The following is a 19,284-nucleotide window of genomic DNA, read 5'->3' as shown; positions in this document are numbered from 1 at the left end:
AAAGCTTCGAAGGTCAGCCCTAGTTAAAGGGTTAATCTTCTGTATTGTCGCAGTGAAAGGGTTAACCATTTGGTAGTGAAAGGTTTGTGGGTCCAGTTATTCTGGTTGTTTACTTCCTCTTTAAAATGGTCGACATGAACTTGGTGCATAATTGTGAATCATTCTCAACTTGTGATTACTACCCCCCCCCCCCCCCCCCCCCCCCCAATGCTGTGTTCACTTCAACCAAAGTCTGTAATTACCACTTCTGGATCACCTGCCAAGGACTCCTGTAGGTCTGCCAATTTCTATGCTAAAAGTAATGTAGACCCCAGCTGTATGATTATGGTGGTTCTCCGTTTCATATTCTATACATGGCTTTTAAATAAACAGGTAAATCCCCATCCATGCAAAAGAAGATCTGTCACATTTAACTGTTGTCATAATGAATGTGTTGTTGTCAACTTCCTCTTGTAGATTGCACTGATAACTGCTCTACTTTTTACAGCTCGTCTTTTGCCCAGAAAATTGTGGAGTTAGTAGTGGATTTTCTATCTGGCAATATTTCCTGCACATTATTAAGCCCATTAAGTCCCTCCATCATTCCTCGCATTTATATTGTGAATAGGGAATGCAGCACGAGGGACCACGCAATGCAAATCACCAGTTCAAGGGATTTAAGTCCAGGAATAATAATTAAAGCAATAATAAATATGTGTTCCGAGTTTGTCACACAACAGAAAAACGTGTCATTAACCAGTTAGACAAATTTGAATGTTTAAAAAAAATGTAATAACCATTATAAAAACCCAGATGAAAAACGGCTCATCTGGCTTCGTAGACCATTTCTCTGGATTGGTCTCAGATCACGCTTGATTGACAGCTCCCTTTCACCAGTATGTATTTTTTCCTTTCAATCACGTTTTGCTATAAACTACCAATTCTATTAAATAGACCCTACTTGGTTAGAAAGGTAGACTAACTAGGCGACTAACTAGCCAACTAGGTTAGACAACCCAAATCTGTATTTTTATTTAACTAGACCTCCCGGAATATGATGCACATTTCTTTTTGCATTTTCCATTCACATACATGAAACAGTTAGCATTAGCTTTTCTATACTAAAATGTTTTGCTATAAACTACCAAATCTATCAAATAGTCTACCTTTCTTACGCAGTAGGGCCTAAGTGACTAACTAGCTAACTAGGTTAGACCAGTGGTTCCCAAAGTGGGGGTCGCGACCCCTAAAAAAAAGATTAAAAAAAAAAATAATAATAATAATAATAATAAATCCACTTTTTCTCCCATTTTTTCTATTTTTCTCCCATCCCAATTTTGAATCGTCCAATTCAACCCTCCCCTATCTCGAACACTGTTTCTTTTTTTAAAACTTTGACCAGTCAGCTGGTTCTTTTTAGCGTTTATCGCTTTTTCATCGCATTCATACTTGGTCAAGTTCGACCGACAGAAGCAGGCTGAAAGGGTTCAGATGGGGGGGAAGACACTCTGGGAAAGGCACGGCTGCCGTCCGGGATTCGAACGCGCTCAGCCCCAGATCCGTGACGAGCACGGTTGTCCACGGCGCTGAAATAGCACTCGCGGTACGTGGTGAGCTACTGGAGCTCCCCTCGAACACTGTTTCATGCCTCCCACCCCACCATCTACTACCACCCCACCATCTACTACCACCCCACCATCTACTACCACTCCACCATCTACTGCCACCCCACCATCTACTACCAACCCACCATCTACTACCACCCCACCATCTACTGCCACCCCACCATCTACTGCCACCCCACCATCTACTACCACCCCACCATCTACTGCCACCCCACCATCTACTGCCACCCCACCATCTACTACCACCCCACCATCTACTACCACCCCACCATCTACTACCACCCCACCATCTACTGCCACCCCACCATCTACTGCCACCCCACCATCTACTACCACCCCACCATCTACTACCACCCCACCATCTACTACCACCCCACCATCTACTACCACCCCACCATCTACTACCACCCCACCATCTACTACCACCCCACCATCTACTAACACCCCACCATCTACTACCACCCCACCATCTACTACCACCCCACCATCTGCTACCACCCCACCATCTAACCAGCTGCACCACATGCCAGCAAAAAAACAATACATCAGACCGGCACATCCAGGTACTTTTCCTTTTTTCATGGCCACGCCTACTTTTGGGGGGAAACACAGACACCGTTCCCCTTGACCTGGATAATAATTGTCAGCCGAACGCTTGCATTGTTTGAAACATTGCATTCAACCTTCCCTATGGTATTTCCCCATTCAGCTGCAGGATATTTCCTCTTTTTTCCCTACCTGGACATTTAATATTACGCTTATGAATCTCCAAGTGACCTCAAACTAAAGAGGTAATGATGACTATTTCTGGTCCTTGATAGTCTTTGTCGTGATTTATATCCCTGTGTTTTGTCCTAAACATTTTATTTCCCCCGTTTATTCTTTGAGTCGTTTTCCCCCCGAAAAAAGAGGCACGACCATCAAAATCAACAGTGTGGTGGGGGACGTATTGCCGGTCTGATGTATGGCTCAGTTTTGTGCATCATCAATGCAGAACCACGAAAGGTAGAATAGTGATTTTCACCCAACCTCTAGTAGTCTGTTGTCATATATTCACCCAGAAAGATGCTGGCAGTCAGCAGTCCCATGTCAGAGGAGCTGAGCGCGAGGTCGCAGCGTGCCGTCGGCAGCAGGAAGGACACACACAGGATCTCCACGGCATCGCTGGCGTTGGCCCACCCACATGCCACCAGCAGGAGCCAATGAAAAACCCCAAAACCTGGGGGAGACAAACAGTTTTGCACACATTCATTTTTTTCCACAATATTTTTTTTGTGGCATTTTATGCTTTATTAAAAAATTAAATGGAATTTGGAAAAAAATAAAACGGATTTCATATGGCTCTAGTCAAGACCTGACTCTGGTTTTGACTCTGATGAAGACAAACCCTGCGAATGACATGGAGGGGAAACGAGGGGAAACACAGTCATGACAGCAGGTGAAAGTAGACGAACTAATTCACTCAAAGCTACCTGATTCTTCCACTGCTTCCTCGAATGTCAATCTTCGTAGTGCACTCGCCTCGTCAGCGTGGGTGGGGTGTGCTGTGCTCCTATCAAAGATGACTTCACCTGCACAGTTGTCATGTGTACAGTACACACACACACACACACACACACACAAAATCAGTTAGTTGGTTGATCAGAAAAGGGAAGTTGACACATTGAACGGTTTGGTGATGGTTCACGGCACGCCATCTCCCTCAAATCCCCACCCTCCTGAACAGGCACCCTGAGAGACCAGTGGAGTTGCTATTGCAACGACCAGGGCCCTCATTCATCAACGTGTCTTACGACCATTTCTAAGCAAAGAGTGGGATTCATCAATTTCAACTTGAACTTGACTCCGTGCTTATGTGTACGCACAGCTCGGAGCACACTTAGCTGACGCCCAGTGGTAGAATATATTATTACAACAAGGAAATGAGCTTCTGTGCATTAGTTTCAACACTGGCATGTTCTGTATGAACCGTAATTCATTATAGTTCATTGTAAAATAGCAACAGTAGTGTAATTATGGTCAAAACCCTATAAATAGCATTTGGAATAATAGATCTCAGAATGAATGCAGCATGGTTTATATAGCGTTATCGGAATATACGGGGTGTACTGACTGACTGCGCTCCGCGTAGCTCAACTCGTTATTATTTTTCGCACAGACCGCAGAAACACGGGAACTTTTTGATTATATTTTAAAAGGCTTTACGTTAAACGAAACAAGTGGAATTTCGAAGCTGTAAGCAGAATACAAGTCATATGAACACCCACGATATAGTGTTCTTCCCCCTTTTTACTGTATAAGAAAGAATAAAAAACGCATTGCAATGACACCAGGGTGTATGTGTATTACAAAACCCTTGCAATAATGTGTCTTAAATGAATGAAAAGCATACATGCTCTGGACACAGAGCATATCGTGTGGGTGATATGACTTGTATTATGCTTACAGAATTCCACGTATTTGACTTCCGGTTTTAGCACAACATGTAGTGCACGCATTTTGCAATTGCTCCGCTCCCACCAACGCTAATTTCGTTTAAAAACATTATTTGGACAGTAAAGAAAGAGAATAGACCACATCGTATGTATTGTTAAGACCCTCTACTAACCATATCAAAAGACAAAATGGTTAAAGGTAGAAAGGCGGCAGAGAAAATAACTACGGCAACTTCAACGGCGCAGGACGTAACAAAACGAGGAAGACACGTCCTAACCGTCGCTGGTTCTGAGCCGACGGCGACAAGCTCCGAGGAGAAGAGGACAATTTACCGGGATCATCGATTACGGTCCCCGAAAGAGAGTTAATAGAGACCAACATAACAGAAGGTACAGAATCAAGCTCCGTGAAAGCGAGAGCAGCCAGATTTATGGATTCCAACGTCACTGCATCTATCTACCATATGCCGCCAACTGAAGAAAGCAGAAATCCACCCGATTTCAACACACTGACTAACCTGATGGTAGAACAGTCTAACCTGATGAAAGAACAGATGGTAGAACAGTCTAACCTGCAGATTACACACATCAAGGCGCTCGAGGCAAACGTCGATGCTAAATTCGATCGCATCGAGGCTAAATTCGATCGCATCGATGAGAAATTAGAAGAAGTCAAGAAAGCGATCGATGCACAGTCAAAGCGAATCACGACAGTGGAGATTTCGGTGACAGAAAACACAAAAGCAGTCAAGGCGAACGCAGGTGGCATGACAGAGATGGGAGAAGAGATGGAAAGAGTGAAAGAGGAATATCGGAGGGAAATACAAGGGCTTAAAAACGAAGCGATGGAGAGGCAACTAGAAACCCAACGTTACCACAGGCGGAATAACATCCGCATTGTGGGGCTTGACGAAGCAGTGAACTGCGAAGACACCAACTTTCCAAAAGAGTTATCAACGATTTTGGATAACACCGATCCAAACAAAGTGCCAGAAGTGGAACAAGTTTACAGAATCGGTTCCCAGGGGCAAAGTATCAACGGGCCGAGAGTCATCATTGTCACTCTGCGGAAAACTACAACAAGGGATGACATCATCAAATATGCTCGCAACCAACGTGGGAAGCTGAAGTATGGTGATAAACCAATATTTATCTACGAAGATTTGAGCAAAGAGGCCATCATCCGACGTCTACCATACAAAGATGTGATGCAAAAGCTGTACAAAGCCGGCTACAAGCCAAGGCTAGCATATCCGGCGCTGTTATCATTCTTGGGCAATAACGGCCGCAGGTCAGGTCCATATACACCTTTTGAAGCTGAGGATTTCCTGAATCAAAATGTAGCAAATAACCCAAAGCATGACGAAAATGCCGGAAACAGTTAAGCCTCTCTCTCAATATATACCAGTGTTGGAATGACTTTATTGTGTTCATCAATGAGGTCATTCCACCAGTGTTGGAATGACATTGTTGTGTTCATCAAAGTAGCAAACGATATGCAAGTCGTCTATAACAAAGTGTACTGTGTATAATACGATTCATAATACATTATAATTTCAGTCTCTGGTCTCTGAGGGGACAAATAAATATCATTGCAAAAAGATCTATCTGGAATATTCTGGGTTTATCGCTCAAATGCCCTGGGTCTCTTAGATCATTCTGGAAAGTAAAATAGTCTAGGCACTAGTATATTCTACAACCTTCTAGAATATAAGGCACCATGACAACGAAGCATACAACTCTAACAATAACATTCGGTGTGTATACACATAGCAGATAATATATTAAATGAAGTGCAATCAGTCCTTAATAATACTTTAAAAATTAACCACACATAAACGTATGAGCACAGCAAGGTTATTCTAACAATTTAAGTAATCACTCCATTAAAGGCACATTGAAGCGCTAAAAGGCGCTGCTTTTCTATCTTATCTAATCAGTTAAATCGGTTCTAGTGGCTTCTCCACGTTGATAATTATTTATCTCTTATTCCTTATCTATATCTTTCCATTGATTTTTATTTAATTTAATTTTTTCTTCTCATTACTCTATATTTTTTAAATATATTTTAACTTACATTGTTCTTTTCCAATGTTCTTCACATTAAGGTGTCAATATTACTCTATATTTTTTAAATATATTTTAACTTACATTATTCTTTTCCAATGTTCTTCACATTAAGGTGTCAATATTGCTCTACAATCTTTTCCTTTTTTTTCCCCACACGTTAGTGGAGGGTTAAAAGGAATATGTCGATAAAGGTTTATTCTCTTTTTTTATTTTATTTTTTATTTTAATTTTTATGTTATTTATCACAATACTTCATTACAGTAAGGGAAGGTGCAAGACCAAAAGCGACATTCTATTGCAATAGAATGGAAATGTTAGATCCTATGGCAATTAGCATAGGAAAATTAGGATTACAATGCTCAGTTTGGGCAATCCGGTGGACCATGGGAGAAAGTCAATCGCGGAGGATGTGTTCTTGGAACACAGGCATGTTCGACTTTCTGGGTGAGGGGAAAATAGGGGATTTTTATTTGTATATATATATATGTTTTTAAGCTCAGCTCTCAACGGGACCTCATTAATTGGATGTGCATCTATTGTAGCTTCATACTCCAGAAACATTACCAAAAACTACACGAAAACATGCATAGACTATGGCTAGTTTGAATATAATGGTATGGAACACCGGTGGGATAAACAAACAACACAAGCGCAAAAGCGTGCTCACACTGATGAAAAAAGAACATGTGGACGTGGCTCTATTAAGCGAAACGCACATTTTAGAGGGAGACATAAATACGTTAGCGGATAACATATACCATAATATTAGTCACTCTTCTTTTGCTACGAGAACTAGAGGGGTAGCCATAGTCGTCAGACGCAAATTAAATATCGAATTGAAAGGGGTATGGTCGGATGCTGAGGGGCGCATAACTATAGCTAGGATTATACACAATAACAGGAAAATTGCATTGGCAGCGGTATATGCCCCGAATTTGTACGAAGTGGGTTTCTTCACTTCACTAACAGGAGAAATGTTAAACCATCCCGAGTACTCATATATAATAGGTGCGGATTTTAATGCCATTTGGAACCCAAGGATGGACAAAACTTACCTTTCCTTCTCCAGCGAACAAAAGAATTCATCTAAAGCATTAAAAGATTGGTCGAAATCAACAGGAGTAACTGATTTATGGCGTTCACTTAACCCCATGACCCGCAAGTACTCCTGTCGCTCGGCGAGACACAACACACTATCCAGAATTGATTACGTCTTTGCATCCCCGAGAATATTTGATAAATATGAAGTGGAAATGACACCCAATGCGCTATCAGATCACTGCTACTTAATCCTGAAAGCAACATTTGGTACACTATCTGCCCGGGCCCCAAGATGGCGTTTTAATTCGATGCTGCTTAACAACAAGGAATTCATTACACAAATTAAAGAAGCTCTCACAGTATTCCTACGGGATAATGCTAACTCGGTGCAAGATCCCAGAATATTATGGATGTCGGTAAAGAATATGATCAAGGATTTCTCGGATAGATTTACCTCCATATTGCGCAAAAATCAAAACACAAAACTGTCTGAAATGGAAACGCTTTACTCAACGCTTTTTAATTCTTTAAAATACAACAACTCTACTAGACTAGATAACCAAGTTAACATTCTAAAGACAGAGATCAAAGCAATGTACAGACAAAAATCGGAATTGCAAATACGCAGCACTAGACAACAGCAGTACTTCCAAGGTTCTAAACCTAGTCACCTATTAGCCATGCGACTAAGAATTAATGCAAAATTTGCAGATATAACTGCCATTAGGAAACAACAAGCTCTAGTAACAGAACCCAAAATAATAAACGATACATTCAAAGAATTCTACTCCGATTTATATAACTCAGAAACGACCTTTGATCAAGACAAATTAGACACATATCTTAATCAAATTACTCTCCCTAAACTTACGGAGGAAGACGCTAAACAGTTAGAAGTACCGATCACATTAGAAGAACTCAAGAAGGCCATATCCGGAATGAAAAACGGCAAAGCTCCGGGAATTGACGGTATCCCATCAGAAATGTACATTTCTTGCTGGGACATATTTGGACCCTTATTACTAAATATGATCTTATACTCAGTCAAAGAGGGAAGCTTCATTGAACACCAAAATACCGCACTCATTTCAGTTCTTCACAAAAAAGACAAAGACCCCACTGAGTGCGGTAGTTACCGTCCTTTAAGCCTCCTCGGAACCGATGTCAAACTGTACTCTAAGATATTAGCCATCAGATTGCAAAAGCATATGACGTCTTTAGTTCATCCGGACCAAACAGGCTTTATAAAAGGTCGCCTGATCAATGATAACATAAGGCGAATACTGCACGTACTAGATACAGACAAAGAGGACATCACACCTAAGGCGATACTATCCCTGGATGCTATGAAAGCATTTGACAGGTTGGAATGGTCGTTTCTATGGGCAGTATTGGAAAGGATGGGGTTAGGAAAAGGTTTCATTGATATGATTAAAGTACTATACAAGGACCCATCGGCCAGGATTACAACAGGCACATTCATCTCCGATATCTTTCCGGTATCACGCTCAGCCAGACAAGGTTGCCCTCTTAGTCCCGGACTATTCGATCTATCATTAGAACCTTTAGCACAATTTATAAGACAATCCCAACACATAGAACCAATAGTAATCAAGGGCACACATCATAAAATTAGTTTATATGCAGACAACGTAATATTGTTCATGCAAAACCCCAACAACACATTGCCGCTTATACTCAAGTTGATAGAGAACTTTGGTGATTTATCGGGATTTAAAATAAATTGGCCTAAGTCGGCTTTTCTTCCTCTTAACACCAGTGCAAAAAAAGAGACAACCCTCCCAGGTGCGATACCCATGGTCAAACATTTCAGATGCTTGGGTGTGGAAATATTTCCCACCATAAGACAAACGGTGAAGCACAATTACACAAAAATACAGAACAAAATCAAAGACGACCTGGACAGGTGGGCAAAACTTAAAAACTCAGTACAGGCAAGGGTATCAATAGTTAAGATGGATGTATTACCAAGAATCAATTTTTTCAGCTCAATGCTTCCGTTACCTCCTCCAGAGGGCTACTGGAAAAGATTACAAACCTCCACATACAAATTTATTTGGAATAACAAACCACCTCGCATAAAAAGATCCACCGCACAGAGAAATAAAGCAGACGGTGGCATGGCAGTCCCAGATTTTTTACAATATTTTAATGCCTTCACATTAAGACCATTGAAGAAGATATGGTTTGACCCCGAGGCTTTGGTATCTTGGAGAAAATTAGAAGAAAACATAGTAGCCCCACAGAGATTGAAAGACATAGCATACACTAAACTTTCAATCAAGCATTGTGAGCGAGAATTTGGCCCAATAATTACCCATGCAATCAGGACATGGCGGGAAACACAAAGGAAATTTCCTAACCCTCAAGTATGGCATAATCACACTCCCATATTCAATAACAATGCTCTCTTAATGGGAAAACGACCTATAAGATTCCCTATATGGGAAGAGAGAGGCATACACTCATTAGGGGATATTTTTAATAACAAGGGCCTCTGTAGTTATGTCGAAATATGCATAAAGTTTAACCTCACCGAGTCCACATGGCTTTTTTACATACAGTTACGACTTTGTATGAGATCTCACGGTATTCCATTACACATACCAATTGAACACCACAGATACCACAAATTTTTCTATGAAAGAGATACATTGGGAGGTTTTGTATCAGGTTTTTATTATCAATTACTAACGTCCTCGTATGAAACCCTTCAACTAGACAATGTCTGGAGGAGGGATATACCAGACCTGGAAAATGACTTTGATTGGCAAGGAGCCTGGGCAAATGTCCGACTTACATCAAGGAACCCGGATCATCAACAAATCAATCTGAACTATATTCACAGGACATACTTGACTCCTATAAGGCTGTGCAAAATGGGGCTTATACAAGACTCCAAATGCTCCCAATGTACAAATGGGGACGAAGGAACATTTATGCACATGTATTGGGACTGCCCACCAGTTAAGGCATTCTGGAAAGATGTGTCCCAACAATTATCAATACTCGTATTTTGGAATATACCTGTACACCCCGCGGTATTGCTATTGAATGATGTTTTTGAGTTTGCAGTGAATCCACAACTAAAAAGATTGGTTTTATCGGGTATCACAGTAGCTAAAAAACTGATCGCATCACGTTGGTTTCAACCGGAAAAAATGTGCCGGAAAGTGTGGTTTCTTACATATCTCGATGTGATATATCAAGAAATATCTACAGCAAGAATTCTGGGGCTCAATGAATCCAAAATGTCAATGTGGTTAGAAGTGGTGGAGAGAATAAAAGCTAGCCTATAATGGTAGTGTCTGGTTAGGAGTGAGGGATAATGGAGGTACTATCCAAGAGGGGGTCCGGGAGGGGGGGGTTTGAGCTGGAGCATATGTGTGTAGGGTTTTAGAAAATAGGTATTAGGGGTATATTATATACTAACATTTATATAATTGTAACTTCGCTGGATATACACTGTATACGGTTAAAATGTTATTATTGACTATTTTTGTTTTATCCTGTTTCTGTACTTGCATATATTTTAACCACCTTTACTGAAAGTTTCATTATACATTGTGTGTTGAGTACTGACTTTTAATAAGTTTTGTTTTGCAATAATAAAAAAAATTAAAAAAAAAAAAAAAAAAAAAAAAAAAAAATTTAGTTTTACAATGTCAAAGCCTTTTAATGTAAATCAAAACGTTCCCGTATTTCTGCAATCTATGTGCAAAATAATAACGAGTTGAGTTCTAACAAAGAACATATTACATGCTGGTATGCTGATAGAGTAAACTATTATATGAATATGATATGATATAAGGTATACACTGGTCCGTCGCATACACTGGTATGCGCAAGTTACTGTTGCATAATGTAGGCTATGGCTGCTATTATATGTAATTCATATAGGCTACCTAATAGTATATGATTTTTAGAGGCATCTATTTTGTTGTCGGTAATACCGACAACAAAATAGATGCCTCTAAAAATCATATAGCCAATCGAACACAAGTAATAAAGGCATTCATATTACAGCACGGTTATAATGACACACAACCAACGCCAAACAGTGGTCAACGAACGGTCTTTATTAGTATTTTGAGCCGTCCAGGCAGAATTGCAGCAATGGTCTTAGGGAGCCGTTGATATCTGACATCACCGTTTACAAGTCCGCCTTTTATTTATCCCATAACACGCGTTGTGTCTTCTTGGTTCGACAGCAGTGAACAATCTCCGTGAAGTTTCTCAGAGTTCCGCTCGGGTCAGTCCATTATTTCACATCCCATGGGGGGTGTTTCATCACTTTCATGACCATATATGGATAATCATGCACGAGCATTGACGGTAGAACAAAGTGGTATTCATCAACACGGAGGAGCATAGGACCTGTGTACGCACGGTTGATGAATCCCAATATTTCTGTGCGTGCACTGATTCTAAATTCTGTGCTTACGTGTGGAAATAGAACATTTTCCACGCCACGTTGATGAATGAGGGCCCTGGGACTCATACCCAAACTGGCTTCCCACCCACAAACACTGAGAATGGCATTGTGTTCGCAGGGATGACCAAGCCGGAAGTACCACTGCCAGGAATTTAACTGGTGTCTGCGGTGGTAAACGAGCCCTCTACACTACCCAAGATGGGTTCGTTTACTATTTTCTGAAGCTGCTGACCCTGTTGTCAACACCACCATTCCTCCCAGGTGGCAGGCTCCTCATTCACTTCCATTTATTTTGAGGACCAAGTATAAATATCATACTTCTGAAGTATAAACAAACTACTCCTGTGTGGATTTCAATAAAACAGACAATTCTGAGTCAAAGGTATGCGTTTGCTTTGGCATTTTATGTGTTTACAGATGTATTACCATTGAAAAATAAAAGCAGATAGTCAATACTTTGTAGGTTTGAATGTGTGTATCTTTGCCTTGCATAGACTGTTTGAGGAGTGGTTAGCATGGTTACCTGCTGCCTTGCTGGAGGAAAGATTATAAACATTTCGTGAAAAGTTGCCACTTTTCAAACTACACCTCAAGTGAGAAATAATTGCTATACATAGAAAAATGTACTCAGAAAAATACATTATACAGAATAATATTGCTGTAATGTTTGTTTATAATTCATAAGTATTGAATGAGGAGGCTGACACTTGGGAGGAATGGTAGTGTTGACAGCGGAAACAAGTACGATTTGGACTTTGACATTTCTTACCAAAAATGTATTACTTTTCTGAACACCCCACAACATTAAGTACATATTTAACTTCCAGTGTTTCCCCTAGGATTTTTTTCAGGAGGGGTGGTAGGCCCCCCAAAACTACTAGTACTTGTCGCGGGGCGCGCGTGTCACGGCCCTGCCAAGGCAATGGTAGGGGAAACGCTGATATGTTCACTATCACTATAAATTTTCGACACGGTTATAGTGTTATGGACACTATGAAAGCTGTCTGAATATGATTATAAAATGTACTTGTAATGAAATCAACATTAATACAATCATTGCAAATAGAAAATTCAATAATTGCAAATATAAAAATGACATACAATCACGTTTGCTATACACTTAAAGCTTGAAATTTGAAATTGTTGTGATAATTTTTTATCAAAGATGTGGTTTAACTTCAGAATTGGAACTAAAATCAATATATATGAATATTTTCTAGAAACATATTTCATTATGTAACCATTTCAGAAGGACAAGATATAACAATTTAAAATAAACTGTTTTATGAACCCAACTACAAGAAAAACAACGATGATAATGTAATGGAAATGTTATCTATGTCCAATCCATCCGTGTTAAATCTCTGTACAGCTTGACAATTTAATATGACCAACTAGTAAACTAGTCTGACTACAGCAGACACTAGGCTACAGTTCTGACTGTCTCTTTAACGACGAATCAAGGTTAGGAGCATTTGGCCTCTGGTGTGAAAGACATAACAATAACACTGCCTAGCCACGGCTTGTTTATTAATTTCTCCCCTTTGGGCAGATTTTGTTTACCTTTCTGTCATATCTGGATGTCTAATGTACGTCATTTCAATTATGTATTTAATCTGTGTCTGACCAGACCTCTTCGTCACTTTCTGGTCAGATGCTTGTGTGTACACATGTGTGTCTCTCTATAAACTGATCTCTGTGGAAGCACAGATATGTTCTATGTTTTTATATACAACTGACTCTTATCTCATTTCTACAGTTCACTGTCATTGGCTCATTTTTTTTTATCCACTTTTTCTCCCATTTTCTATATTTTTCTCCCATCCCAATTTCGTATCATCCAATTTCAACCCTCCCCTGTCACGGACGCTGTTTCTTGCCTCCCACAAGCCGGCTGCAATGTGGACTAAGTCATACATAGCACAAGTCCCCTCCGGTACTTGAGGTAACAGCAGTCGCATCTTTTCACCTGCGCAGCTCGATCTCTCAGTGGCGAGGAGTAACGCGTGGGAGGCTCACGCTGCCCCCGACACTTCCTTCCACCAACCGACCTGTAGGAGTCGCTGTCCACAACGCCCGATCCCCACCCATCAGTTTCCCACCCCCTAATACGGCCAATGTGTATTAGTACGGACGACCAGCTAAACTGAAAGCAAATGTGGAGCGCTGGGCTCGAACTGACGAGCCCAGCGTCTCCAGCATTTCATGGCGAGTGCCTTGCCCACTACACCACGTAGCCGCCCTGTCATTGGCTCATTTTAAATATTCCACAACAATAACAACAAACATTGCAAACGGACTGAATAGTTCATCAAAAATAATAACATGTGCTGTGTGTGTGTGTGTGTGTGTGCGTAACTGGTCTGAGGCACGAGAGCCAAGCCTCTGGCCAAACAACATGTAACATGCACAATGTGTGTTTTAGTAAACCTCTCATGAGGCCTAGAATTGATCATGACCATGGCTGTCATTTTCTAACTCTTGTACCATGGGTATGATCTGGACTTTGTAGAGGAGTGTGGTTACGGTCCTCTGTGCTTCTCTCCTCTCCTTGCTTCGTTTGTAAGCTGCTCTCCACTTTCCACACGTCTGCCGTTGTTCCCTTTCACTTAAATCATTGATTAATTTGTTCTCCATCTCTGGCTTCACTCTGCATACACGTTGATGACTGAATGAATGAATGAATGAAAACTTTATTTAACAGATTGCAGAATGGGTACAATACAGTACGGCTCAATCCACCGACTGCATCCCCTTAACAATTGTGTGTATTGAGCCGTACTGTATTGTACCCATTCTGCAATCTGTTAAATAAAGTTTTCATTCATTCATTCACAATTGTTAAGGGGATGCAGACCAGAGAAAGACGTTTGTCTTGTTTACATCAGGGTCCCCCATTTTCAATTCATGTGTTATGACATACACAACATAATGACATCATGACATTTATGGCATAGGGACATACACGACATACAGGTATATATAGTACTGTTACATTTGTGACATACGATATGCAAATATATACAGTACTGAGTGTTACCCATAGATCCTGACAGAGTATATACATACATATGATGGGGAAGAGACTGTACATGGAGGTTACCTTCATCTGAGTCGAGGGTCGGCGGTGGGTCGAGCTGGTCGCTGATGAGAAGGGGCTCGAGAGCCTCTGCATCTCCTGCTGCCTGCTGCACGCGACGAGACATCGGACTTGTAAACCGTGAACCGGACCGTTGACCGGCTATCTAGATCCAAGTCTACCCATAGTGTGGTTCCACCGCTTCCACCGACGTGTCGGTAATGAGCTACATTAGGGAGCGAACGTCACCTGAAATAACCAGTCCCGCCCCGAGGACCAAGTAGTGCGCCGAGTAATTTAAAACGAGGAAACTATAAAAGAGAAGTTTTATAATCGTTCCCTTGCTTTAAACCAGGAAGTAACACTAAAACGAGGAATCACAGTAAACTAGACACTGCCTCTTTAACGCGACTCCTCCCCTGGACAACTTCTCGGAGACGCTCTCTGATTGGCACTGACTGACGCTCTCTGATTGGCCACTGACGCGTTTGGCCAATCCGTGACGAGCTGTGTCGGCTTGTTCAAGATGGATTTCGGTTTGCCTCGACTAGTAGACGAGAGTAGCCGAGTGAAGCCGGGGGAGGAGTTAAGAGGGCGGACACTGCCGATTTCCAATAGGGGGTATCTGCAGAGCCGCAGAGCCAGGCTGGACGGGTATAAGTGGTCTGGACAAGTATAAGTGGTCTGGACAAGTAGTTGCGAATGGGGGGGGGGGGGGGGGGCGGGGTTCGTCTTGTTTACATAGGTTTGATTGATTGATTGAAAACTTTATTAACAGATTGCAGAATGGGTACAATACAGTACAGCTCAATACACACAATTGTTAAGGGGATGCAGACCAGAGAAAGACTTTCGTCTTGTTTCCACCAGGGTCCCCCTTTTTCAATTCATCAGGACATATATGACATACATGACATACAGATAGTCAGTACTGCTACATCTATACATTTATGACATACCAGATTTGCAAATACAGTACTGTTTGTGATACAGAAGGAGTCAAGAAAAGGGAGTATATACATTTGACGTAGAAACTGTACATTGGAGGAGGTTGGGTGGGGGGGGTTGGGTACACTGGGATATTGACAACCATACTGGGTAATTTACATTGGAGGTGGTTGGGGGGGGGGGGGGGCACACTGTATAGACAAGCAAAACTGTACATTGAGGGGGGGGAGACTCTGTACAAACAAACAAAATTGTACATTGGACTATTGACAAAACCATACTAGGTAAATGACTGTACATTGGAGGGGGTTGGGTTAGGATATTTACAGGGGCCAGTGTTGAATTGCAGTCTCCCGTAGGTGTCTCTTGAGAGAGGTTTTGAAAGTGGGTAGTGATCCACATTCCTTTACAGCTTTGGGTAGGGCGTTCCACATTGATGTGGCATAATTGCGAAACGTGTTTAGTCCCTTATTTGAGCCGAATCTGGGTTTAACATGATTTGTGGAGCTCCCTCTGGTGTTGTGATCGTGGTATTCACTGACCTTTGGGAAGTATTTTGCCATGTACATGGGTACCTTGGTCGTGTAGTGTATCTTGTAGACCAGGCCCATTGCAAGTTGCTGTACTCTGTCATCTACTCTAAGCCATCCTAGGTTGTCAAAGTGGGCAGGGGTGAGGTGGGTTCTAGGAGTAAGGTCAAGCAGTAGTCTGACAGTACATTATACATAGACAGTAATGTTACATCTAGACATGTAATAATAGAGTAAACTTGTACCCATACAGTGTTACATCTAGACATACCAGATCTAGTAATAATAGAGTAAACTTAACTTTCGTCTCAGTAACAATGTTCATAAAGTGTTGAGTGCTACAGTGTAGGTTAGTTTATTAGGACAATTCCACCATTGTGGGGCAAGGACTAAGAATAGGCGACTTCTCTTTGATGACCGACTTCTCTTTGATGACCCTCCCGGAGCTTGGATAGGAGTAGGAATAAACTGCATCCCCTTAACAATTGTGTGTATTGAGCTGTACTGTATTGTACCCATTCTGCAATCTGTTAATAAAGTTATCAATCAATCAGAGAGAGAGAGAGAGATCTGTGCTCTACTGAGCGCACCTTTCTAGTCCCCAGATGAATGCGCTACATACGGTGGGGAGGGGACTCGACTGTCTACTAGGTGGGGGTGGGGCTGTATGTATGTATAAAAGGAAAAAAATACAATAGAAATATTGACTGACGTTTCTTAGGCGACTCTTTCGAAGTTGGTTATGGTTAGAGTATGGAATCAGGGCTGGTGTTCTATCGCCCTGCTCTAAGACAAACTCTAACCTTAACCAACTTCGAGAAAGTGCCTAAGCTTAACCGGTGAAAGAAAGAGGCGTCACACGATTGGCGCTACCAGCATCACGATGGTTTCAACCAGAAAAAATGTGCCGGAAGGTATGGGTTCTTACTTATCTCGATGTGATTTATCTAGACATTTCTACAGCAAGAATTTTAGGTGTCAGTGAAACCAACATTGCAATCTGGTTAGAAGTGGTGGAGAGAATAAAAGCTAGCATATGAATTGTAGTTCCTGGTTAGAAACAAATGAAAATGGAGGGCGGCTAGGTGGTGTAGTGGTCTAAGGCACTCGCCACCAGTGTGGAGACGCTAGGATTCGCGTGTTCGAATCCAGCTCTCCACATTGTTTTTCAGTTTGGCTGGTCGTCCGCAGTAATACACATTGGCCGTATTACGGGGAGGGAAAAACTGAAGGGTGGGGATCGAACGTTGTGAACAAGCGACTCCTACAAGTCGGTTGGTGCGCCTGCGCAGTAGAATCAGGAAGTGTCGGGGGCAGCGTGAGCCTCCCACGCGTTACTCCTCGACACTGAGAGGTCGAGCTGCGCAGGTGAAAAGATGCGACTGCTGTTACCTCAAGTACCGGAGGGGACTTGTGCTATGTATGACTTAGTCCTCACTGCAGCCGGCTTGTGGGAGGCAAGAAACAGCGTTCGTGACAGGGGAGGGTTGAATTGGATGATACGAAATTGGGATGGGAGAAAATATAGAAAAATGGGAGAAAAAGTGGATCAAAAAAAAAAAGAAACAAATGAAAATGGATGGATTATCCAAGTGGGGGTCCGGGGGGGGTGAGCGAGCAAGAGCATATGTATGTAGGGTATTAGATAGCAAGTATTAGGTATATATCTCGTAAACTACATTTATAATGATTCAAATGGTGATTTCATTGGATGTTTACTGTTAATGCTTGTGTGTCTAATTTGATGTTATGTTTAAAAAAAATATTAAAAAAAATATAAAAATCACTAGAATGCAGGATTTGAAAAAATGAATGACATCTTTTTTCGTCCAAATCCTGCATTCTAGTGAATTTTCATAGTAACAAACTGCACTTCAGACAACCTACAACTGGTGATGGTGTCGGTGTTAAACGTGTTAAACAGCCGAGAGCAGTCACTGCTGTTTTTTGTAGTCTTCTTTCAGACACACATCTTACCCAGTGTTAGCACGTAGGGCTGCATTTTAAATTTCGTTGTACCATTCTTGTGACAATGACAATAAAGATAATTCATTCATTAATCTGTACTATTGATACATTTATGGAGTGATAAGAATCTCGGCCATCATGTACCTGGCCCGTCGGGCTTAAAGGAATCACACACATACCGTGATTTCATTTGTTATGGTGACATTTCTTTAGACAGAGTTGGGGGGGTGCACCGTTCCTGGAGGTACTGCAATACCAGGTCGATGCGTGGAGTGGACGGAGCAAGCCCCTTTTCCATCTCCCTGCTCCAAAAATCAATTTAATATATGGTCCCCGGGTAGGGGACGTATCAGATATTAAACTGATAAGAACAGATTTTTTTTTTTTTTTTTTTTTTTTTATTGAAATTCAAGTGACATGCACACATACAGCTCATCATCATCTCCTTAAACAGTCATCATTACACAATCATAATTCAAAAGCACATACAGCTCATCGTCTCCTTAAACAGTAATAATCATTACATCTTTTTAGTAGCCGCAAAGACAATTACCTAAGCAAAAACCAAAACCACTACATCCCTTCCATCAAACCTAAACCCCCCTTCCATCTCTCCCTTGCAGCGTGATGTCCCCACCTCTTCACATCCCACCGCATCCTTCCCTTCACGTCCCCCTCTACTCTCCTTACAACCCCCTCCACCCCCCAATCCACCCCCTTTTTTACCAGAGCCTGTCTGGCCTCCCACAGCCCCTTCTTAAAAAGGCCCATGATGAACCATTGCAGGAGACGCCCCCTACGCCCCCCCCCCCGCTCTACCAATCCCTCGCTCCAATCTCGCCCATGTGACCCCAACACTCCCCTCCAACCTCCCAATCAACACAGATGCCCTAGCCCACACCCCCCCTGCAAAAGGACAGTCCCACATGATGTGTCTAATAGACTCGTCCTCCAAGCAACCATCTCTGGGGCACGCCGGGGATCTCGCCAAGCCATGCCGATGCATGATCTCACGCACCGGCAAACTCCTGTGTAGCATCAGCCACCCTAAGTCCTTGAGCCCGTTATCCAGTCCAGGCATTTGTACAGACAACCAAACCGTAGCGGGTATCCCCACCACAGCTGGCGCCGTCACTCCCTGTCTCACCTCAGC

The 19,284-nt window shown here is 41.9% G+C and overlaps 1 protein-coding gene across 1 annotated transcript in view; it reads right to left on the bottom strand.

Annotated features, from left to right (window-relative positions):
- The window catches only part of sv2 (synaptic vesicle glycoprotein 2), a 38,974-nt gene extending 23,948 nt beyond the window's left edge, over positions 1 to 15,026 (bottom strand). The window contains exons 1-3 of the mRNA XM_084334357.1: positions 14,710 to 15,026; positions 3,077 to 3,175; positions 2,662 to 2,823 (exon numbers count right to left, since the gene is read on the bottom strand). Of these exons, the coding sequence (XP_084190483.1) occupies positions 2,662 to 2,823; positions 3,077 to 3,175; positions 14,710 to 14,812 (364 nt within the window). The 5' untranslated portion in view covers positions 14,813 to 15,026. The remainder of the gene's footprint in view (positions 1 to 2,661; positions 2,824 to 3,076; positions 3,176 to 14,709) is intronic.
- Positions 15,027 to 19,284: the final 4,258 nt, after the last annotated feature.

This window comes from Notolepis coatsorum (genome assembly GCF_963971535.1).
Source record: "Notolepis coatsorum genome assembly, chromosome: 18".
Taxonomy (NCBI): domain Eukaryota; kingdom Metazoa; phylum Chordata; class Actinopteri; order Aulopiformes; family Paralepididae; genus Notolepis; species Notolepis coatsorum.
This window is presented reverse-complemented; position numbering and strand designations above follow the sequence as displayed.